Consider the following 24,800-nt stretch of genomic DNA (forward strand, 5'->3'; position numbering starts at 1 on the left):
CAAATATATAAAACACATCATCTTCTGAAGAGGAGCTGGAGCCTCGAACTCTTTCCCTCCCAGCAGAATACGCTCATCACCCAACTGGTGATTCATTTTCATTCTTGTCTCTGTGCTGAGTGAATCTGGTTTGGTTTTTTTTTTTTTCCTTCTTTTCTTTTTTTTTTTTTAATGTGGAACAACTTCAACAGAGGTGATGGATAGACCCTATCCAAAGTGTAGAAATCATGAGAGTGCTTTTGTGGGCAGCAGGAGATAGGGTGCTTTTATGGATATCAGATGTGGCCTCCAGTGTCCTTCTTCTCAGACAAAAAAGAGAAATGAACACAGACTTCCAGCGTTCAGCAAGCACTCTGAAGAGTTGCATGAGATACTTGCCTGTGTTTTCCAGGACTTCAATTTCTTCTGACTGACTGGCTAATATCCAGCTAAGCTCAGTTCACGGAATTACAGAATTTCTGAAGTACTTTTACTTGTCAGATCACAGCGGAAATCCCAAAGACAAAACGTCCTGTGTGGCCTGTGGAGGAACCTACAGGCATACAATAAACCAGCTAACCTAGTATTTATATCTACCAGAACCTTTTGATTTTAGGGCAAGTGGAAAACTGTTGTCATGACTTTTGGGGAAGATGTAGGATGAGCAAATCCAATCTTTGCTCTCTTTCATAGGGCTACAGCCCAAGTACATTACAATATCCTTCATCTTGATGCCTGAAGAACGAAAATAACATAACACTGTTGTCAGTAAATTAGATAAATAACAGGCCTTTGGCCAGCTGCAAGTTGCTGAAGTCCTCAGCAAAATCTTTGCCAGCTCAGTGGTTTGGCAGACACGTACTTTCCTCCAGTATTCTCTGAGCTCACCAGATTCATTTCTCCATTCAGCAGATGTAGACAGAAAAGCCTAGCATTTTGAAATATTTTACAGATCTAAGGTGGTTTGAAAGAAGATAAGCCTTTCTGCTGAAAGACCTAGGAAGCTGGTCTGCAATCTCTGTGACACTGTGGTTCATGCCCCCCCACCAATTGCTATTGATAATCATGATCTAAATGAAGTATTGCAAAAGTATAAGGAGAAAAAGCATCCCTTTACTTAGCAAATATGCATTTGGAGAATTTACTTTGCCCATTTTCTGATCATAGAATTACCAGTGCCAGCATGGTCTAGGCTGGAGCCATCTGCAGAACAGCCACCCTTCCCACAGTCAGCGGCCAAACTTTTAGGCAAATTTGTATCCACAATGGCTGCTATATCATAAGCCCTGTATGCTCCAGCATAGATTGATTTGAAGGAAGGTACACAAAGGTACTCAAGGAGATCAGGAAGATTTCTTGCTCCACTTTTGGTCTGGCTGTTTGAAGCCTGGGCCAAGTTTCACTCTGTTTTATATATAGGACTAAGGTTAGGTGAGTCTTACACATACCACACCTTTGCAGAACATTGAAATGTCTGCCTGGATAATAAGCTTAAGCTGTAACCTTTCAAGGATTCTGCCTTTATAGTATGATAAAAAAGGTTGTTTTCCATAGACTGAAGGGCTCAGAGAAGCTATGAGGATGGTGGTGGCATCCATTTAAAGAAGACTCTTAGAGTAATGCCACATTAGCAGGCATTATGCAACTGACGGGGCTCTCAGGTCGTCACCCTGCCTTGTGGTTCAGTGAATCCATTGCTGCTTGTACCACACATTCTTTTTAACAGCATTTCACCAAAATGGGGCAGTGAACTAAACAGCAGCTGAAGAAAATGACAGGAGATGTAGCTCAGTGCTAGAACACCCAGGCTCCATCTTGCTCACTCAGCCTAGGTAGCCTTATTGCTGTATTTTTCTCTTAAAAACAGTGCATTTTTGAATTTTCATGTATGTTTTCATTCCTATTGCCACCGGCGGGCAAGGAGACAATCAGAGAAACACACTTGACCCAGCCATACTTCTGGTTGGGTGCTTGCACATCTGCTGTTTTTCTGATACGTTCACGGGCTGTGCACTGTCCATCATGAACCATGGAAAATTTTCCTGGCAACCCAATCATTAATCTGATTTCATTTCATTTCCCTTCTGATCTTGCAATTGTACTTCCTAGAAGGGCATGTCTATGTGGGGGAAGGTGTGTAATCACATGCTTAATAGAAAGCAATAGTGAAAGTTTCTGGTTTACACAGGTGAACATTTCTGTGTGGGTTTTGCAGGTGGTGCTTCATCCTTTCCAGTACAGCGTGCCAGTAGTTTTAAACCCTTCTGGAGACTCTCTTATCTTTTCTATGCCAACAAAATGTTCCACTAGCTACAGAACTACCAGGGTTCTGTAGCTGCAAAAAAAGGCAGCAATCCTCTACTGTAGTGAAGCCAGCATCTACCACCTTATGTGGGATCAACACGCGAGAATAACCACTGGGTCAAGATCAGGTGAGCTAAATGAAGGAACTTTTGTGGGGCTTAGACAGGAGGTGCTTAGCCTATGGAGATTACGGATGTTTGAGCACGTGCAGAGCAGTTTATTATCTCTTAGGAGCAAAGTTCTGAGGGTAGAATATTACTTTGCATGAAAAGATAACTATGCTGTTCTGTAGGGGTCAAAAATACAAATTAGATATTGCAAAAAGGAGTTGACAACATAAGAGAACTTCGTCATACTTGTGTGTCTCCGCACTGCTCGCATCCTGATGACTGCATGGAGCCTGTCCTGTTTATCTCAGAAAGGTGCAGTAGAACTGAAAGGCACGGAAAGGGTGACACAGCAAGGGATAACTGTGTGAGGGATGATTAAAAGACTAAGATTCTTCTCCCTCAAAAGGGAACAGCAGAGGAGGAATTTTAAAGAGGCCTTTTAAAACCTGAGCGGTATGGAGAAAATGAAAGAGGAGAGTTTTCTTCATGTCCTCCTTCAATACAGGGACTAGGTGATCATAACGAAACTAGCAGGCTGCAGACTGCAAGTCCAGAGCAGACAAGAGGGTACAGTCCCTTGTGTAATGCATAATTAGGCTGTGAAATATCTTCCCATGGGATGCTGTAGATGCTGAAAGTTTACATGGGTTCAGGAAGTGATTAGGCAGATTCATAGAAGAAAATATCTGCTAAGGCCTATTAAACACATAGACACAATGTCTGGGTCAGGAGTTCCTAGATGACAATTTACAGAAGCTGAGCAAATACCAGCACATGCTGACTCAGTTCTTTCTCTTTCTTAGGAATACACTTCTGGCCAACGCCAGGGATGGCATAAAGAGCTGAAAGAGATTTGGGTCCCACCTGGAAAAGCTGTTGTGTCATGAAAAGAAGTGGAGTTGTGCAGGGATCTCGCTGTGAGGAAGAGAAGCTCAACATGGAAAGTGGAGCAGAAGAAACTAACACAGGACAATGAGGATCCACTGATGAGAAATGCAGTTCAGGAGTACCAGGTAGGTCTCAGAGCATTGTTTACTTTTGTTTAAGATCAAAGTCATAACCTCAACTGCATTAGAGCCCTTCAGAATTCTTTGCAACATGGTGAATATACAGTCCAATAGATTCATATGTGCTGCAATTTTTGGAGCTCAGCTAAAGACATATTCAAAGACCCTGGTGTTCAGATGGTGGGTACTCATGTTCTTGTTCAGTAATATCATGAAGCCCATGAATAACCAGGATCCTGTGAGGAAATTCAGCTGAAAGGAGTTCACATCCAGATGTTTGTCTGGTCTGTATATTCAGTGAAGAAGCTTCTTTTTATTGTTTGTTTTCAGCTCTCTTTAAGATGACAGTGCAGCCTGTGTGCCCCAGAGTACAACTTCATGCTTTTTGGCGTCATTAAATAAGTTCTGGGGGAGAACAGGGTAAAAGAATTTTTGAGATTTAAAGTCCTCATGTAATCATGGCTTACATAGAGCATGTGCATTTAAAATACAAACCCAGACTTGTTTATAGTTTTGGTATGAACTTAGTTATGTAGGCCTTAATGAGGCCTAATGGGGCCATTATAGATATTTGTGCAGATTTAAGCTAAATGTAAAGAATTTGGCTTTTTATTAAAAAAAGTAAAAAAGGAACATCTGTGTCCACTATAAAGGTGATGATAAATCAACCTTTAAATTAAACAGTGCCAGTTCTATTTGCAGACATGCCAAGAGTTACATGAGAGTGAAGTTAATGTGCATGTTCCTGAAGACTGCTTACAGTGATTTGCTTGCAGAGTTTGCAAATACAATGATTTGCTCATTTGTTGCGTGACAGTTAATACAGTAGTCTGGCTAATATATTAGCCTCCCTTCCTCCAAGCGGAGAGGTAAGGTAACATTAATGGAGTGCAGGGAACAGGCAGAATTGGGAGAGTAATTTGCCATCAATAATTTATCTGATAAATGTTATCCTTCTTTATTTTTCCTCTGTTCACAAACTGTCCATGACTAGTCTATGATCAGAATTATGCGCTGAACAATTTCTGCCACTCTGTCTCCATCTATCATGAACTTTTTTCTATGAATGTATGATTGACAAAGGTCAAGCAGATTTGACTACACACATATGTTACATGGATTGTTTCTTTCCCATCATTGGATGGCAGGAAATCTCAGAGTAAAGCCTTCTGGAAAAACAGTTGTAAAAACAAATTCTGAGGCTGCCTGCTGATTGATTCAGTTATATTTTGCTGTTCTTTTTAGCTTTTCAAAGTGCATTACATGTTCCCTTCCAAAAGATGTCATTCACAAAGAACTTGGTAGCTCTTCAACTCAAAAGCTGAAGAAACTCATGAGCTCAAGTATAGAAGCCTTCAGATCCATCTTTCATGCCATTTAAAATGAATAGAATTGCTCTTTGCCTAAGCACTCTGGACAATAAATTCTTCTTACAAATATATTTTAGAATCAGGGATTACTATAGATTGGGAAGGGCCTCTGGAGGTCCCTAGCAAGGCTCATTTCAAAGTTGGGTCAGTTTGCTTGAGGTCCCCTCCAGCTGAGTTTAGTGTATCTGAGGATGGAGATACCACTGCTTCGCTGGGTAACCTGTTCCAGTGCTTAGAGATCCTCGTTGTGAAAAACATGTCCCTGCAAATAGCTGAAATTTATTTCATTGCAACATGTGCCTGTTGCTTCTTGCTCCTTGTCTTTTCATTTTGCACTGCTGAGAAGAACCTGGTTCCGTCGTTTCTATAAGCACCCACTAGGAGTTAATAAAGTCTTCAGCTTTAATAAGGGCAAATATGAAAGACTGGAAGCAATACTTGTCTGTATAAGGTTGTGTGCAAAGGTGAGCTACTTATACAATTAATAACTGTGATGTTATCCTTGCTTCTAATGACAAAACTCATCAGTACAGATGCCATTGAGGTAGGACACAGGAAAACATAAAAGTAAAGAAAGTAAACAGAGACATATTTAATGAATAGGACAGTTTCTATGTCTGTAACATTTCTCATTACAGCAAAGTTCTCCTTCTCCCCTCCAAACCACCCAGCCCTCACCCCAACTGCCACTTTTATGTGTGCATACAGTTCTCACATAACCTGTCTCAAATATGCATGACTTTCTGCAATTTGCCAATACTTTCACAGCAATAAAAGATTCCCATCACAGGATACATCACAGGAAAGGAAGAAAAACCACCACGTCCCATTGAAACTGCAGTGCATTTGTTTTGTGGGAAGTAAATCTGCTCCACAGGCCACACCATATGCAATGTAATAGCAGGATAAATTCAGAGTGGTTTCCACAAGTCACTGTAATGATTGTAATTGCCAAGGAGGATTTGTCAGATGAGATTAGCATAGACATTGGGGATATACAGTTACAGTATCATGGCCTTTAATGGTACCAGTGGTACAGAGCACCTGACTATTACACGCTGCCTACTTGCTGATGCTGGAGCCCTGAGAGACAAAGTTTCCTAATGCGGGTTTAGGGCATGTGGGTGGTGGTTTTCCAGCCCCCTGAAGTCATTATGAACACTAATTTAGGTGTCCAAGGGGCTTCTCATCTCTCTGTCTCAGATGCCTTTTCCCACATTGGGAACAGCAGGACCCCAGTATGGTCATTAATATTCAGAGTTGTCTGTGTGAAATTAGCTTTACTCTTCATGGGGCACACTTAGAAAAGGATACCAAATCCCCCAGAAGGCACGCTTAGTTCAGTTATTGTTATCAGTACTGAGTCATTCATTTCTGAAAAGGAATGATATACCAGTATCAAGTGGTTCATTTTTGCAAAGGCAAAGAATAAAACAACTGTTAAATACCAAAGCCCTTATTCTCCTGTGTGTGCTAACCTAGCCCTTCAAGGAAATTTTCAGCACATGTGTGTCACTAGTCAGACCCATTCTCATTACAGTACAGCTGGTTTAGTGCCTTTCCATAACCCTCATAGATCTCCCCTAGGCACTGAGTCAATACAGTAATTTTAAATGAACTGCCCTATCCACCTCTCATATTAGGGGTCTTGTGATAGGTCTCATGGGGGAAAAGGAGGTCATGGGCAGAGCAGTGCTGCTTGCTGGCTATTCGTGGGTGGGGGGATGTCTATTGACAATCTTGAGTCTGCTTTAACCAACACCACGAGCAGACAAAGGGCCACCACTAGGAGCAGGAGGGTATGAAGGCAGGTTAAAGCTATCTTGATTCATACCAGATGGTTGTTGTGCTGAATTCAGACATCTGGAACAGAAGCTAAGACAACTTGTGTGATATTGTTGAGTGGAAACACTGGAATACTTGGTCCCGGATACTTAAAATACAGCAACTGGTGTAAAACATTCTTTTCCAGCTCAGTGGTGTCAAATTATTTCAGTTAGGTTCAGAGCTAACTGGTATCTATTCCAGCTGATGCTGGCATACGTTAAGTGCTGGGCACCTTCATTGCACTGTATGCTGATGTTAAATTATACTAAAAGAGGGGTTCTGTTAGCAGTCTGGCCATTGACTTTAACGAAATAGCTAATTTGATCATTTTAATTATGCGTTGAGGCAGAGCAAGAGCATAAATGTTAAAATATCATTTCATGCCAGTAGAGAGAAAAGTTGACATTTACCTAAATCAAGGACTAGATTGCTGAGAATGAAGGAGAGAGATAATGAGCAAGTGCAAAGGAAAATAGGAATGAAAAGGTGAGACAATCTGAAAGCTGACAAGACACTAGAAGGACATGACCTGGAGCCAGAGATGGGTGGAAAAGCCTTCAGGCGGGAGAAGATGAGAAGTTTTGTGAAAAGGTTTCATGTGCTTCTTTAGTTAGTGAAGAAGAGTCTTGGTGTTGGAAAATGAAGCCTCTATTTCCTGCAGTTCCAAAAAAAAAGCATTGGATATCACACACACACCCCTCCCCCCCAGTATCTCTGGATTCTCTTCTGAATGGAATTATTTCTGCATTTGTAAAGCTAAATTTGATCAAATTCCCACAGGAAGAGAAGCAGGCACACAGACTGCCTTTTTTATTTTTAAATAAATAAAACCATACTTTCATTGTGAGAGGCTAACAGCTACAACAGACTAACAACAATGTTAACAGAAAACAGGTTTCTAAGAGAGAAAGAAAAATGGGATTACATAATCCCTTCAATACCAGAAGCAGAGCAGAATTACCAAAGCACTGCAACTGCAAACCATTCCGGCGCCAAAGCACCTCCTCCTACGCAGGTTGAGTTCTTTTGCTTTAGCCATTGATTAGGTGTGTGGCCTTCACATGAATCATCTAAAATCCCTAAATGAACTCATGGCGTTGCTGAGATCAATGAGAATTTTACCACTGGTGCCTCTTGGGGCCAAAATGCTGGTGTAGAGTTTTGAAAAGGGGGTGTAAGAATATTTACTGACTTTGCAGGGATGTTAGTCACTCACAATTTGTGTTCATTTAGCACTTGGATGGCCATGGTGCTATGAGGAGGCTGGCTATGTTTGAAGATTGATCAACTCCTGCTTTATATACCTTATGCTACAGGCAGATTTTTCCAAGCTTTTTTTAATTAAATTATAAATTATTTTTGTCTTTATCAAGAAGAAAATCTGTGACCTGAATAATTGTGGTGAGCTGTGTCAACACCTTTGCCCAATACCTGAGAGGTCAAAATCACCTTAAGAGCTGGGGCCCGGTACTGTCATTCCCCAGTCAGCCTTTACATGGGTCTGGGAAAGTTGCTGTTAATCAGTATCTTCACCAGGAGATCCTGAATGATTTCTGGTGGAAATACAGAGCTGGAGGAAAGTTTCTTCGTAAGTAATTTCTCATGAGAACATGTTTCCTCACAAAGGAAATTCCCTGTTTCTAGTAAATTTTGTAGCAGTACTTTAGAAAGAGAATCCTTGCCTCACATTAAAAATTTTTGTTCTTACCAATCCTGTAGAGAGAAATTCCCTAAGATCTTACAGTCTAGAAGACTGCTTTGATCTTATATTAAAGATATATAATATCTGACAATTTTAGTGCTTTAGCGTCTGTGTAATTTGACGCACTGAATGGATTGGGCCAAACTCTCAGCAGGTGTAAACTGACATCCGAATTTCCTCCAGTTTCCGTCAGCTAAAGATTTCAGTATGACTCTGAGATTAGCATGTAGTGGTTTGAAATCTCATTTGTGTGGGCCTGGCCAGGGAGCAATCTCAGGGAAATCTGGTCCCTGTAGGAACTAGACTGAGGTACCTCGGGAGGCAGATTTAGCTCCTGTTTATAGCCTTTGTGTCCGCGTTGCTTTTGACTGAGGTTTCTGATCTGCACAGATTTCCTGTGTGCTCCCGGTCAATGCTGTAATTCCTCTAAGATGCAGTTGTCCGTAAGATGAGGATAGTAATTCAGCACTGAATTTCTCCTCACTCAAGTGATGCAAGGAGAAATCCATTAATGTGAGGCATTTAGGTAATAGAGTAACGGTGGCTCTGAGCATCACAAATACCTGGGTCTAGTCCTGCAGAGGGATGTACTCTTATATTTATATGGAATTAAGAGCCATGGTTTTCTACCTGCTACCAAACCATTTGATGTTCTGTGTTGAAAAAGCACAAGACAGGGAAATAAATATCCTAATTGCAGTTCCGGAAAAGAATCATGTGGAAATAAAAAATGGAAAATTGGAAAGTGCTGTTTTAACTTCTGTTGTCATTTGCTCTGCCAAGCTATGGGAAGGTTTTGAAAAATAAAAGTGTTGTTTTGTGGCTCCTGCTCTACCTCTGCAATTATCTCCTCTCCTTTGCTGTAAAACATCATGACAGTGTGGCAGTTAGTAGTGATTTTTACATAGAATTAAATTCTCCCTCCTCAGGTCCCTCAGACCAGGTCCCTCAGACCAGGCCTGGAGCTCCTGTCTCATTCCTTAACCACACAAGTTTTGCTGGGATGGATTTAATGACATATTCATAATAGATGCTTTGTACTGAATCCTAAATGTCTTTTCATTCATTCTCAGACCCTGCTCATGCAAACTCCCAGTGAAACCAGCTATTTCCACCAAACCCAGACTTTTGATTTGCTAGCTCTCAAGACACACAGAGAATCAAGCATCTGTGCCATGTGACGTTTGTGTATGGCATCAGGTTGTAAGATCTTCTTCCCTTATATGAAGAAACCGAGGCTCAGAGGAGTGTGGAGAGTTGCACCATGCCATACACTCATCCTGTGCAGAGCCAGGAACACAGACCTATAGTGGCATCCCATGAAGGGCATCCGGAATTTTTTGCTTGTGTCATGGCAGAAGTGATTTTTGCTGACAACTTGCATGAGCTGGTGGCATCAGGGGTCAGCAGGCAAACTGAACCCAGGAAAGTGAGAGGCATGGACACAGGAATGGACTCAGGAGAGGAAGAGCAAAATAAACAGAGCATGAGGGCCAGAGTAACTGCGAGGTGGGAGTAGAAGTTGGACGATGGCGGGGGATGTGATAACAGATGAGGCTGCTATAAGAAGCTTCAACTATTAGTAGTATATCAGTCTTCTGTTTTCCTTAGCAGTGTGCTGGAAACTGTGATGAATTCAGTCTTGTGTAGCTCGTGGAAAGGCAGCTCTACGTACATTTGAAATGCAGGAGATGCAGCAATCTGAAGTGGATCTCAGCCCCTGTTTAATCTTGCACACCTGACATTTACTGTTGAAGGAAGCCTGCAGCAGAAATAGAGTGCTGGTTTTTTTACAACGTTTATATGAAAAACATTCAGTCATATGCCCTGCTGTTCATACAGTTGCTAAGAGGATGAGATTGATAGGAAGTGGTTTTATGAAGCTATCAAGCAGCTTCATATTTAGGGCTCAGATTTCTGCCTTTTCAATCTGCCCAAAACAGGCCTCTTCAGGACTTTTCAATCTGCCCAATGGGACTTTTCAATCTGCCAGAAATTATTATCCTTGCCATCGTTTTTAGGTAAAACCAAAACGTCCCAGCCCGCTCCTTCCCCATCTCCTTTGCCTGACTCAGCAGACCAGAAATACCATTTGCCATTTTTTTGTAGCCTTCTGACCTGTAACTCTTGCCTGTTATTTAATGTGGCTTTAGAGCAGGTTCAGTGAGGAAGAGCTCAGCAGCACCCCGAGCACACATGCTGTAGAACCAGGGCCAGCTCCAGCCACGCTACTTGGCCAACGCTAACCACAAGCTTTTTGCTGGCCGAGCAACATTGCCCGGGGGTATGAGGAGGTGCGAACCGTGACTGTCTAGCTATGCTGGCATCAGCTCCTAAAAGCAGTGTATTATATGGCTAAAGCTGTGTGCTGCAATCAGACAGCTTGCTTTGCTGATGGGGAAAAAGCTACTAAGCTTGTGCAAAGCTCTGCTTTGCAGGCAGGCATCTGCGGATATTTGCAAAGATGCTTTGCCACTGTAGTTAAGCAGTAGGGAAATGCATCTACTGTAGACATAAAATTAATCCTGGGGAAAATCTATTTAAATGGCAATTTTCCCTCCTGAACAGTGTGTCCTGAGCAGTCTTTTCAGGAGAACAGCAGGAAGGATTGTTTGGGTGGTGTGTTAGGGTTAATGCCCCTCAGCTATCAGCACACACAAAAGCTCTCCAGCTGCACTCAGGGAGGCTGGGATCAGGAAACTGAGGAATTGGTGGAGGTCTGGCTCTTTTGTCCTCACACCATCAGCTTGACATACAAGCACAAGCAAAAGTCTCTGCAATGTTACATCCACGTGAGAAAAATGCCTTAGCAAGAGATGTGCTCAGAAATCTTCAAGGCATGATGCCTATTGGAAGCACAATTCGGGGCTGAGAGCCCACTTTATTCTGCCAGTAACTTCACTGAAGAGAATGTGCCTTTCCCAAGAATCCCCTAGATTTTGAACACTGCATGACAGACTATCTGCCCCTCTGGGGGAACTAAAATGTGGGTACTGTCTGTTCCCTCCTCTACTTCGTTGCCTTCAAGAAAAAAAGCCAAGAGTATTCATCCAGAGTCTCCAGACAGCTGGAAAAGCTGCAAACACAGCTGAAGTGGCCATCAATAAATATTTTGTGCAGTTCTGACTGCAATTTTTTTCTGCCCCGTGCCAAATGGCTGATTGCACCGCCCATCTCCCTCCTAGGCCCTCATCCTCAGCTCCTAATTTCTCTGTCCACTTCCTCCCTCAGTCTCCCACACCTTCTTTCTAGTCTACTTTTTTCCCCCCATCTAGATTAGATCCCCTGCCTGACAACCGTCACTGTCATACTCTGCACTCTCTTCATGCATTCTGGCCCCACCACTGATCTTTTCTGTCTTGCACATGCAGATTTTGAACCATCAGTGGCAGCCATCCCTAGTCTTGGCTGATCCTTCAAGATGGCCTTACTGAACCTGGTGAGCAGTCAAGCATCTCTAAACCTACCAGGAAGCGTAGTTTTTCAAATCCTACCTCAGTGACTTAAATGGAGTGTGGATTGTTAAGTAAAGCCATGGGTCTCAGAGTGATGAGATGCGACACCATGCAGGTATAAAGGCAGCAGCACCATGGCATTGCTAAGTTGTCATTTTTAGTAGCCAAGAAAGACAAAACTGCAGAAATTCTCACTCTATTTAGGTATTATTATAAGCTTAGTCAGTCAGACTGGCCTGTACTGAACAACTATAAAGAAGAAATGCCGTCCCAATGCACTGCTGTAGGATAGTGAGGATATGACCACTTGCATTTGGTTCATCCTCTGCCACTAACCCATTTGTTGGGCTTGTAACTATATAACAATGCTGTACTTCAGAGCAACCATCTGCAAACTGAGTATAGTACTTACTGAATCACAGGCATGTTGTGAGGCTTCATCAATCAACTGTGGTTTTAAAAGGACTCTCAACTCCTGGCCCAAAAGTGTAAATCATCATAATTTATGTCCTTGTTAGAATTTTTTTATATGAGTCTTTGTCCTATTCTCTTCTCATAACAAATGTACACCAGGTCAATTCTCAGTGGGTTACCCCTGATTTAAATGTGTGTAACAACAGAGCTGAGAATCAAATCCCTCATCTTCAGGCAGAAAAAGGCTCTTAATACTGTAGCCATTTATGCACCCTTGAAAATGGAAGCTATTTAAAAGCTTTATTTGACTTCAACAGCAGGAAAATGTTCACCTCACTTTCCTCAGCATCAATCCTTTTTAAAGCGTGTTGTGTGTTTACAAGCTGTCTTGAGCACTGAAATTGATTTTAGAGCTGGGCAGTTATTAAAGGTTCATTTTCCCTCCCTCCTCCAGTTTCAAAATAAGTGATAATATGAGGTGGTGGGAAATTCTCTCCATGAGATGGTACTGCCTTTGCCCTGACTCTCTGAGTTTCTCAGGAAAGGTTTTCACTAGAGCATATATCCTGCTTGATCTCTACAAGTAAAGCTATAATATTCCTTTCAAAGAAACAGTTTAGCCTTGTGTTTATATACATGTTGGAATTTATTTTGGAAAATAGCTGTAAGAGACTCCGGCACAGCTAAATGTGAATGAATTAACTGGGGTTTAAGCTACTGCTATGGTCTAACTTCTATTTCAACACAGTCAGATACAGTAAGAACAATATTTAGCATCCATTTCTTAATAACTAGTTAGTCCAGCCACTGCCTGATTTTAGTGAGATAAAGCTGACACTTCCAGCATGGTTGTGGAGAAGAGGGAGGATGCTGTTCTTCCTCTTGCTCCACAACAGATTGGCTTGTTCGGCTCTAGTCTGTCCTAGGTAGATTCCAAAGCTGCATCCACAACTGGAGCATTCGGGGATTATATTGGAGTATTCAGGCCTTGGACCACTGGGACAGGTTTGCAGGAGATGCAAGAGGAGGCAGTGGGGACACCCCACAGGATGTCCATCGTTGTTTGTAAAATATCTAGACTAAGGCTGCAGCTGGATACCCCACCTGCCACAGGCTTTCTCTCTGGCTTTGGTAAATATCTCTGTTCCCTACCTGAAAAATGGTATATGCAGGAGGAAAATGTTGGTTGGAATAAGTTTCTTCATTACTGGGAGGTGGTCCGGTCATAAATGATGGGAATAGAGGCCAGAAAAGGTATGTTAGAACAAAATGCACTCTGAAAACTACAGAGGTATCTGAAGGGTGAGTGTATTCATGTGTCCTCAAACAGGAAAAAAATAGAAGGAGGTGTGGAAGAGCCCATTCAATCTCTTCCCAACAAAAAGGATGTGTATACATCAACTACTTATTCAAAGGAGAGAAGAGCTAGGTCCTGCTGCTCAAGCAGTCAACACAGAGAAGTAAGCTTAATCAGCACATCTTATTCAGCCTTCATTTAAATATTCCAAGTAATATGGAGTCTTTTCATCTGGACAAGACAATTCCACAGTGAATAGTCATGGTAGCTCCTATTTTCCCTTTACAGTAGCATTCCGTTAATAACAGCCGTAGCTTATTGCAGTAGCCAGGAAGCCCCTTGAGCAATTAATTTCCTTCTTCAGTCATGGAATTAATAAAATGCACACTTCCACAAATTCATTCAGAAGCTGTTGCATCAAAATATAGTACCCGTTACTACAAGATGATGTCTCTCCCAGCGCTCTGGATCTTTGCAGCTCAGTTAACCTTTGGTGATGATGGAGAAGGCTGTACCAGTACAGGGATTTTCTTTCTACTTTGCCAGGTTCTCTCTGAAGACCTGTTCAGTGGCAGTGTTGGTATGCAAGGTAGTCACCTAAAGTACACATCAAATATTACACTGAGGCATCAGCTGCAGTAAATGCAAAAGTGACAGTCACACTGTGAGTATTTGGTAATCTACAAACAGATCTGGAAGTCATATTGGCTCAGGAAACTTACGTGGAGTCAATTCAGTAACAAATGCATCAATAATCAACACCTTTCCTATATTAATTTCTCCAAGGCAGCCTTTTCCTCTATAGTGTGCCTGCAAGACGTGCATACATTACTGTCAGTGACGGATGCTGTCCCCTTAGCTGCTCATGTTTAATGAAAGCTTTGCGCCTATATATAAATTCTGTGTTTGAGTGAAACATCTTCCGAATCCTTCACAGCAGTTCTGGAAGAGACCTTTGACTTAGATACTGAGAAGTGAACTCACCCTTTCCACCATGCACAAGCTCTGCAGAATAAAAATGATACATGAATATAAAAATAGAACAGAAGAGACTATTTAGGTTGGACCAGATGCTCACATTCCTGCCACCTAGGCTGATTTAATAGTGAATTCCCTGTAAAAAGAAATGAGAGTGGGAAAAATACGAAGCGTAGGTCTAATCCTGTTCTTTTTTTCTCCCATGTGTGAACTTGCTTCACACAAGCACCCTCTCCCTAAGTCAATGAGACTCTTCGTGCATGTTTTCTGTCACTGCTGATTATTTTCAAGAGGACTGTCGTGTTGCAGGCACAGAGGGGATGGAGGCAAGAATTAAAGCACCAGTCCCCTGTTCTACCTTCTTCTGCATAAACACTGCTTGAGGAAGGGAATGCTGTCGAATCGTGTGAGACCTGTCTGAGTGTAACCAATAGAGGTTGCACTCCTTTGAACATCAGTGGGAAAAAGGTTCAAAGAATAAAACGAGAGCTGCACAGGGAAGGTTCCCTCCTCCGTCATTTTCCTGAGCTACTGCTCTAAGGACACAGGTGTACTCACCTGGTAACCCAAGCTCAGCTTCCTCTCGCAGTCAGCCGAGTGAGTTCATGGTCCACAAACACTTGAGTGACTGTGCAAATGCACGCAGCTGGCGGAAGCAAAGGACATGAAGAGAGCTTGTGAAGGTAAAGGGAAGTTTGGCTCCTTACAACCCAGTCTCTAATGCTCGTGATAATCTTTGCATTCTTGATAACAGCCTGATCCAAAGGCCACCAGAGCTGATAGATAGCTATGAACGGCTTTGAGGCAGGCATCGCATTTTTAAATTGAGCCGCTTCCCAGTTCTTAAAATTGCAATGTTTACCACGGTGCTGCAGCTGCATCATGAAGGACAGTCTTCATTCATGGTCAGATCATTTAGTGAATGCGTTTTGCAGACTTGCAGGGAAGAATTTTTACGGGGGACCTCTGGCGAGATATTCTTAATCACTGAAATTGCAGTGTTTTTCTTATGCTTTGCCAGTCTCGCTGGGTGTTGGAATTGCTACAGATCTGAAGCACTCCTCTCATGAGAACAGTGTGGCAACAACCACTCCTTGTGTGTGACCACCTTTCACGAATAATCTCAGTTTGCTCTCTCTTCCAGCACAAAGGCTGGGGACCATTGAAGGAAGCCTGGTCTGAAGAAATAAAAGGGAGTGCTCTTCCTGCTCTGAATAACAGATCTGTTGAACTTGTCCTTAGGGGAGGATGAGAATTTTTGCTGAGGATGCAAAAAGTTTAGCTGGATTCAGGAAGAGAGAGGACAAGTGCTTGGGAGAATGATCCATCATGGGTCATTAAATAGAGCAACCACCTGAGGCTCAGAAAATCCCCTGAATTAAAATAGTCTGAGGTTGGGAGTGTATTTAAGGAGCTGAAAAAGAATCACACGTACTTGTTCTGTTCTCATTTCTCCCTCATGTCTTCTACAGCCTCTGCGGAAGAGAAACTTCTGGGCTAAATGAACCTTGGCTCTGAACCAGAACTGCTGTTCTGATCATCTTCATGCCACTGTTTCGAGAGAAAGAAAATGATTTCTTGATAACCTGTGTAGAAAAATAAATATAGCAACTCTTTTTCTTTCTAGTTTTGATCATGTTTTTCAGTTATTTTACTGGTTTGGGGCATCTTTTTTCTTGTCTGGTTTGTTGTGACTCCCATGGTTCGGCTGGAAGATGGCTCATGGATTGGCAGCTCTCAGCCCCTTCTTGCCCAGAGAGAGATCTTTCTCAAGGAGCATCTCTGACAGGTCAACAGGAGCGACAGCAGAGGTCCACAAAAGTAACTCAGAAGCCAGTTGCCCTTGCAGCTACCTCTTGCCTTGGTTACAGAGTAAACTCAAGGTAAAACAGGAGAGCTGCTATAACACAACAGCACCCACACACTCTTCCCTTGAACGTGGGAGACTTTGAACTCTGGCTGGCTTCTTGTAGAGGGAGTAGGCGAAATGTTGGGTTAGCACAGCTGTCAGCAGCCAGGGCAACCACCACGCAGCTCGGGGCTATCTTCCAGCCGGCTTGCTCTCCTTCAGGTTAGACTAAACTGAGAGGAACTAAGATATGTGCTGACACTTTGCGTTAACCTTCCTTTTGGTGACTAATCAAGGTTTGCTCCTTCAGTAGCTCTGTTAACAACTGTCCAGCTCCCCAGTCAGTCACTTTTCCACAGAATAAAAGACTAAGTTATGGAGGAGAAAACTTTTGTCCAGGAAAGGTATTTTTAACCATTTCCATAGAGATAAAAGCTCTTCACTGATCCCTTACCCCTCCAATCCTTTCCATGCCAGCTTTAAAAAGAGATATTTTCTAGATTCCTCATCTTCACGGTTTCCTTTTCTTCCAGTCATCCCGTACACCCCTGGGTCCCGATCCTGCACTCAGGCTGACAACGAACTTTCTGTCCCTGGGTGTATGTGTCTCTGCCTTGCACTTGGGTGATGCCAGCTCAGCCTGGCACTCTGGCAAAGCCTCTGAGCTCAGCCATTGATCATCCTGTTCAACGCCAATCCTTCTCCCTGAGGTTTGCGGGACTGCTGTGCTGTAAATTGAATGATTGAAGGACACTTCTCTTTGGACATTATTTGCTCTGTGGTTCAAATACAGACTTCTGCTGGTGAGTCTGGATGAGCAAAGGCTGGTCCTCAGGGGTGGATACTTTCTCAGCAACAAGGTCAGCAAAAAAGAAAATCCCAAATTCTTGTAGATGTAAATAGATGTTTAAAAAGTGACTGTGTCTCTTCTCTAAGCAATGTTGATACCTGTGTAAGTACACAGAACTACAAATATTTCTCATTCCACAACCCCAGCAAAATGCTAATATTCAGTTATTTCTCCAGAAAGTGCTACACCAATCTGCGGCTTGACACTGCAGCCTGATCAGAGGCAGGCTGCAAGCTCATGGCCGTGCCTGCACCCTCCATGGATGTCACATGGAACAGGCTGCCCAGAGAGGCTGTGGAGTCTCCTTCTCTGGAAATATTCAAAACCTACCCAGACGTGGTCCTGTGCCCCCTGCTCTAGGTGTCCCTGCTCAAGCAGGGGGCTGGACGAGATGACCTCCATAGGTCCCTTCCAACCCCCGCCATTCTGGGATTCTGTGATTGTGTTACGCTGCTCTGTGCCCTGAAGTCCCATGGAGACCTTGTCCCTTCCCAGCTGCCCACAGGCTCCGCTTCGACCTCACGCTAACCACCACTTTCCAGCTAAAGGTTAATTACTCCAGGGGACATTTCCATCCAAGCTGTTGCCAGCAGGTTGCAATCCCTGCCTGAGTGCTATTTTTAGACCAGCTCCTTCGTTGCTATTGATCCCAGTCACCCTCTGTTAATTAGATACACACAACACACACAGCATTTGCAACTCATTTATCAATTCCGTTCAGCACCTCCCTCCCCTGAGATGTAATATGGAGCCCTTCTTGAATCATGCTATTGATCTTTCCCAGCAACTTTGCTATAGGATTCTTTGTGTTGCAAACTATTTATAGATTCTTCTCCTTCTCCTGCTCTCCCTTAGGGAATTGGAAATGGGCAATGGTAATCAGACTTCTATTTTTAAGGAGTTGATCAAAAGCAGATATTTCCTCTTTTCTCCTTCTTTCCCCTCCTTTCCCCTGTTGCTGTTATGTACAGGCTTCCTTTGGCAGGTGAGACCTTCCTGCTCCATGTGGTGCTGTAATGATTCTGGTAATGCTCAGGTGATGTGATGCAGAATTTGCCCTAGGTGAAATCTTGTTTGCTGAATTAATGAAATGAATACCTCCTCCTCCCTGCGTCCAAGAGTTTCACAGAAGGCTTTGTGACCTCTTTTGTCTGCTCAGCCTGAGGTGCACCTTTCAGAGGGCTTCATTCTCGGAGACTGCCTTCTCAGCCTGCAGATTTGATCCATTTGCAAGGCACTGTGTCCCATCGTGCCCTTGTATGTCAGGAAGGGCATCCAAAGGCCTTAGACAATGTGTAGTCAGGAATGAAATAGATGGAGTTGCTTTTAGGGATGGAGGATGACAGTAACAAGCCCTGGGGTCCCAGGATTTAAGAAAGACCTAAATGAGGGAACATCACCTGAGGCTCAGAGAAATCAGAAGCAGTTCAGTCTTCATTGAGTAAGCTTGAAAATCCCTGCTGTAACACAGGAGGGGGCCTAGGGTTACCATGGGCAGGGTGATACCTGAAGGGATGACCCTGCCTCAGGGAATACATAGGAGCAGCCCCAAGCTTCCACAGTGGCACCTGATGCTGAACATCTGACAGTGAAGTGGGAGAGGTTTGTGACCAGAGGAGCTGGGGAGGATGTGGGGAGGGGCCCCAGAGGCCCTGGGTTCGCAGTGGGCCTGGGGCAGCCATGGGGATTGCAGCACCCCCAGCAGCATGATGGCTCAGGAGTCATGGGGCTGGGCCGTGAGGAGCAGGGCTGGCTCCTCTGAGCCAGTGGGAACATGGCACCGTGTGTGCGTGTGTTGTGTGTGAGGATCTGTGTGTGTGCCTGGGCTTGGGGAGGTTGGGCCTGTGTGGTGTAAGTGGGCTGGGGTGTGGTGGTGCAGTTCGTGTGGGAACGTGTCTTGTGTGGGGGGCTTTTGTGTGTGTGATGCTGTGGTGTGGTTGGTTGGGGACTGGGGGGGGCTGTGGTGCGGGGGGCTGCGTGCGCATGGTTTGTGCGTAGGGTGCTGTGGTGTGGAGATGTGGTATGTGGGGCTGTGTGCGCAGGGGAGACTGTGTGAATGGAGCTGCAGCGTGTGCGGGGATGTGTGTGTGGGGGCCATGGTGTGACCTGTGATGAGCAGGGGGCAGCGAGGGTGCAGTGCTGTGTGACTGCGATGTATGGGGCTGTGGTGTGTGGGGCTGTGTGTGTGTGGGGGGCCATGGTGTGACCTGTGATGAGCAGGGGGCAGCGAGGGTGCAGTGCTGTGTGACTGCGATGTATGGGGCTGTGGTGTGTGGGGCTGTGTGTGTGTGTGGGGCCATGGTGTGACCTGTGATGAGCAGGGGGCAGCGAGGGTGCGGTGCTGTGTGACTGCGGTGTATGGGGCTGTGGTGTATGGGCTGTGTGTGTGTGGGGGGCCATGGTGTGACCTGTGATGAGCAGGGGGCAGCGAGGGTGCGGTGCTGTGTGACTGCGGTGTATGGGGCTGTGGTGTGTGGGCTCTGTGTGTGCATGGGACTATAGTCTGTGGCTTGGTGGGTGTGTAGCTGTGGTGTGTGTGGAACTGTAGTGTGTGGAGCTATGTTTTGTGGGGCTGTGTGGCTGTGGTGTGTGGAGCAGTGGTGTGCGTGGAGCTGTGTGCGTGTGGAAGGGGGAGCGCATGATGTGAAGCCGTGGTGCGTGGGGCTTTGTGTGTGCCTGGAACTGTGTGTGGAACTATGGAGTGTGGGGCTGTGTGTGTGGAGCTATTGTGCGTGGGGCTGTGTGTACCTGTGGCTGTGGAGCAGTTGTGTTTGGGGCTGTATGTGTGGCAGTGGCATGTGTGGAGCTATGCTGTGTGTGGCTGTGCTGTGTGGAGTAGTGCTGTGTAGGGAGCTGTGGTGTGTGGAGCTATGGTGTGTGGGGCCGCGTGCGTTTCTGTGTGGTTGTGGTACGTAGAGCTGTGGAGTGTGGGGAGCTGCGCTGTGTGCACTTGTGTGTGCGTGGGGGGGCGGTGGTGCATGGAGCTGCGGCGCGTGAGGTAGACCTCGGCGCGGGGCCGCGGGGCCGCTGTCCCCCGGGCGGGCGCGGCGCTACCTGAGGCGCAGCCCGCCCCGGCGTGGGCGCCGCCCCGCCGCTCCCGCCCCTGCACGGGGTGTGGCGGCTGGGCCGGGGGGGCAGGGGCAGCCCACCTGTCCCGGCCGTTACCCGCTGCTCGGCTCGGGGGCGGCAACGGCCGGTGCGCGCTGCGCCCGCCCCACTGCGGGCTGTCCCTGAGGGAGCGCCGCGAGCCCGCCCCGCCGCCACCGCCACCGCCCGGCCCCGCTCGGCGGCCGGGGCGTGGCCAAGCCCCGGGGGAGGCGGGAAAGAGCCGCGCCGGGGGAGCCCCGCGGCTTCTCCCTGGCAGGGCGGCGCCGACGGGGTTAACCCGCTCCCCGCGGCGGGCCGGGGCGAGCTCCCGCCTCCCGCGGCAGCGCCGGAGCGGGCGCACACACACACACGCGCACACACACGCGCGCGCAGGCGATGGCTGAGGGGCGCGGGCTCGATTTTCCCCGAGATGATGTCAAGAGCCTGGGAGAAGGAGGAGGAGGAGGAGGAGGACGGTTGCTCTTTTTCTTAACGGCTTTGTTCTAAAATCTTCCTAAATAAAGCAGCCCCAGCCCCGAGCGCCGGGGGAGCAGCCGTGAAAGTAGCGCTTTTTTTTTTTTTTCTCCCCTTTTTTTCCTTTTTTTTCTCCCTCCTTAATTTTTTCTCCTCATCTCTGGCTTTGTGTCCGCCTGGGGCCGAGCCCCCTCCCCTCGCTCCCGGGCCGCTCTCTCCCCGGGGAAACCGCCGGCTTTTTTCCGCTGCTCCCGGCAGCCCGAGGCCGCAGGCAGCGCCCGCCGCCGTCCCGCCCCGCCGTTGCCCCGGGCAGGTGCTCAGCCGCTGCCGGCGCGCCCGGCGGGCGCCTCCCCGCTGCCCTCCCGCCTCCCCCGCCCGCCGGCCGGGGCGGCTCCGCGCCGCTCCTCCCGCTCGGCGCGGCTCCTGCGGGGCGCTGGCTCCCCGCCGCCAGGGCCACGCCGGCGGCCCGGCGCCCCCGCCTCCCGCCGGAGCGGCGGCGCGGCCCGCCGCGCCCGGGGATGCTGCCCCCAACTCCCCGCCCGCCGCCTGACACCGCCGCCGCCGCCGCCGCCCTCGCCACGCCGGACGCCGCTCCGCGGCCACCTGCAGCAGCCCGGCTCCCCGCCGCCCGCCTCGCACCGCGGCGGAAGGAATAAAGAGCCCAAGCCCGTCCCGACCCGCCCGGCCGGCGCTCCCCAAGACAGCCAGGGCTGGGGCGGGTCGGGCCCCCGCGGGCCGCTCCCGACGGCCGGAGCCCGGGCGCCCGCCGCCCCTCGCCCCCTGCGCGGCCGCCCGCGGATGGGCGCGGTGCCGCCGCCCGGCCCCCCCCGGCCCCCCCGCGCCGCCTGAAGAAACTTGGGACGGCGGCGGCCTCCGCCTCCCCGCCGCGCCCCGCCCGGGCTGCGGGGGACCCTTCCCCGCGCCGCCGCGCCAACTTCGCGGGGGGACCCGCCCGCCGCAGGACTCCGGCCCGGGGCCGCCGGCCCCTCGGCGGGGCGCCGCCCAGCGCCCCCTTCCCGCGGCGGGGACCCCCTGCCCCTGGCCTCGGTGCTGGGGAGGAGCGGGGGTGCCCTGGATGGCCCTGCGCACTGGGACGGCTTGGTTTGGGCAGGTCCTGCGCAGAGTTTCCCGGCTCCAGGGCACCTGGTCCCGGCGCTCCAGCAGCCTCCTGTGCCTCTCCTCCTCCCAGGAGCCCGAGCAGGCGGGCGGAGAGCGGCCGCCGCCGCAGCACAAGCTGCCCCGGAGCAGCGGCAGCGGCGGCGGCGGGCGCCGCCAGCCCCCCCGGCACCTGCCCCCCTGCTGCGGCTGCTGCGGCCTGTCGGATCCCCGGGCGGCCAGGGGGGGACATGGTCCCCTCACTCGCCCCTTGCTGGCGGCCATGAAGAGGCAGAACGTGCGGACCCTGTCCCTCATCATCTGCACGTTCACCTACCTGCTGGTCGGGGCTGCCGTCTTTGATGCCCTGGAGTCCGACAACGAGATGCGGGAGGAGGAGAAACTCAAAGCCGAGGAGATCCGGCTCAAAGGAAAGTACAACATCACCAGCGAGGACTACCGGCAGCTGGAGTTGGTGATCATGCAGTCCGAGCCGCACCGGGCCGGCGTCCAGTGGAAATTTGCCGGCTCCTTCTACTTCGCCATCACGGTCATCACGACCATCGGTGAGTGTTTCACCTCGGGGAGGCCGGCTGGGGCTGGGGACAGGGCTGGGGCAACAGCCTTCCTTGGGGGGGGGGGGGGGGCACACGACGTGGCATGCAAAGGGTTAAGTGCCGGGTGAGGTTTTCTGGCTTCCCTCCCATGTTATGTAATTCATTGCTCTTCAGGGGCACTTGTTGGACTTTGTGGTGTCCCGCACCTCTCCCCCTGGAGATGGAGCCTGTGTCCCCTGGGTGGGACTGGAGTGGAGCAGGGCTGGCCTGGTGGGGGAACTGGTGCTGGCCCGGTTGCTACCATTAAGCTGTGGCTTGGGTGGCAAGGAGGAGGGGGGACGAGGCAGGGTGACGCTTTCCTGGGGTTCCCCTCAGGAAGGAGGCCCTGTTGCCGTGCTCCTCCTTGCACCTTTGCTTGTGAGACATGGGGAAAACTTAGGCAAAAGGCAGTTGGATGAGGATGAAGGCGATGAGGGCACGGGAACTGCATCAACTGGGAAAGCCCGTGGTGGAGCCCAGCATAGCCCAGCTTTTGCAAACTTTGTTTTGGTGTTGGCCAGGGCTGTAGTGGGGATTCCCACAGCTGTGGTCCCATTGCTGGGCCTGTCCTGGGCATTCCCAACGTGTTCCTGAAGTTTTTATTGCAGCTGGAGTATCTGATGTGCCAACAGGTCGCAGTCTGCGTCCCCTCTTTGTGGGCGTGCTGTCTGACAGGCAAAAAGACCCCCGCTGTCACACCCGTGCTGCCCAGCTTCCCAGACATGCCGTTTCCCAGGACGGTTGAGGGACAGTCAGTGGACACAGCCACAGGCTGTCGTTCTGTACTTCTCTGCTTCCCGCAGTGAAAGCGGAGCGTTTCACATAAAGTTTGCTTCCCTGCTGTAAAAATAAATACCACGATAACTAGAGGCTGCAGAGTGCGCACAGAACTGGGCTACAGCTCTGGCTTTGGCTTGATGAGCTGGTTTGTTCTTCCTGGTTTTGTGGTCAACAGAGGGGATTTACTGAGGTGGTCGATAACGTTTTTCTCCCAGCACTTCCAGACGTTCCCCCCTAACATCTGGGGAGATCTGGAAAAAACCCTCGAGCTCAGTGGCTTCAGTGCGTTATGTTGAACAGGACCCCAAAGACCTCTTACTAATGCAGAAGGACTCGATCTTTTTGCCGTTTGGGGCTTGGTACAAGAAATTTGTCCGCTGCCACCTGAAGATACTGACAGTTTCAGCAGAACGTGCTGTCGCTGCCCTCAGAGCAGTGTTTACTTCCGTTTGTATTTGACTGTGTTATACCCAGGGCAGTAAAAAATTTCCTTTGAGGGACAGTAGAAAGCCTGTTTGCCCTTACAAAGGTGAGATTTTTCAGGGATAATTTCCTCATCTTTTCTGTTATTAGATATATTTATATAAAATGCATATATTAGTAGGCTATAGAATATAAAGTAGAATGTAACTTTGGCTGATGATTTCCTGCTCTTCATTACGATGTCAGAACTCTCCTTCCTCCTTTGGTCACTGATTCTCTCTCCCTCGATCTGTCTCTTGTCATTTATTTGTGCTAAGCGAATACTGGACTGTCACACTCGCCTGGAATACAGCAAGGCTTCCACGCACACGCCTCGGTACTCACGGTGCCCTGTACTCCCGCCTGAGAGGTGGCCGCAGTACTTTCTCTGTTCTTAAGCTCAGTGACAGGTAGAAAGAGCTGGTTTTACAGTCGTTGACTGGTTTGATTGTGTTTTACCTGGAAACGAGTACTGCTTGCTTGGGAAGCTTTAGCATTTTCTCATGCAAAGAGCTGGGATTTGTTTAGGGAGCTCGGCACACCTCAGCGTGCAGAGGACAGCATGCGTTTCTGGAGGCAGAGGCGCTTTGGGATGTCAGAATTGTTTAAATTTAAAATGTGTATAGCAACTGGGAACCGCTGGGAGGAAGAGCGATAATAAAGAATGGTGCAGAATAACAGACATTCTTTAACGATTGTTCATTTGGGAAACTCTGCTCCAGGAGGATATGTGATCCGTCCTTCAAAAGTTTATTAATAGTTACTCTCTGCATCTTGCCAAGCGCACAAGCGCACTTCTATTTTGTGTATCGTCTCTTCAGTAATAAAGTAGCTTCGTGATGTTAGCTGATCTACTGCTAGTCTGTAAAAGTGAACATGAAGGTGTTTCTTTAATTTCTCATTTATCCTAAAGGAATTTGGTTCAAAGGGGGGAAAAAATTACTTTCTACATTTAAGTTCTGAGGAAAATAAGAGAAGATTTCTTATCTATGTTTCTTGCACGGGGAAGCGATGTTACGTGTTCATATTAATCCTTTGTCACTGACTGTGTGTACGCTCTCACATACATTTCCTTCTCCCCCGAAACCTTCCAGACGGGCCTCAAGAAGCACATGCAGTGGCGTACGCGCTAGTGAACGTGCTTTTAGTCAGTAGGCGCTTTTG

The 24,800-nt window shown here is 47.7% G+C and overlaps 1 protein-coding gene across 1 annotated transcript in view; it reads left to right on the forward strand.

The window, feature by feature from the left end:
• The first annotated feature begins 21,346 nt into the window (after window positions 1-21,346).
• The window catches only part of KCNK9 (potassium two pore domain channel subfamily K member 9), an 89,338-nt gene continuing 85,884 nt past the window's right edge, over window positions 21,347-24,800 (forward strand). The window contains exon 1 of the mRNA XM_064442037.1: window positions 21,347-22,364. Coding sequence (XP_064298107.1) covers window positions 21,779-22,364 — 586 coding nt within the window. The 5' untranslated portion in view covers window positions 21,347-21,778. The remainder of the gene's footprint in view (window positions 22,365-24,800) is intronic.

Source organism: Phalacrocorax carbo, chromosome 2, assembly GCF_963921805.1.
Source record: "Phalacrocorax carbo chromosome 2, bPhaCar2.1, whole genome shotgun sequence".
Classification (NCBI taxonomy): domain Eukaryota; kingdom Metazoa; phylum Chordata; class Aves; order Suliformes; family Phalacrocoracidae; genus Phalacrocorax; species Phalacrocorax carbo.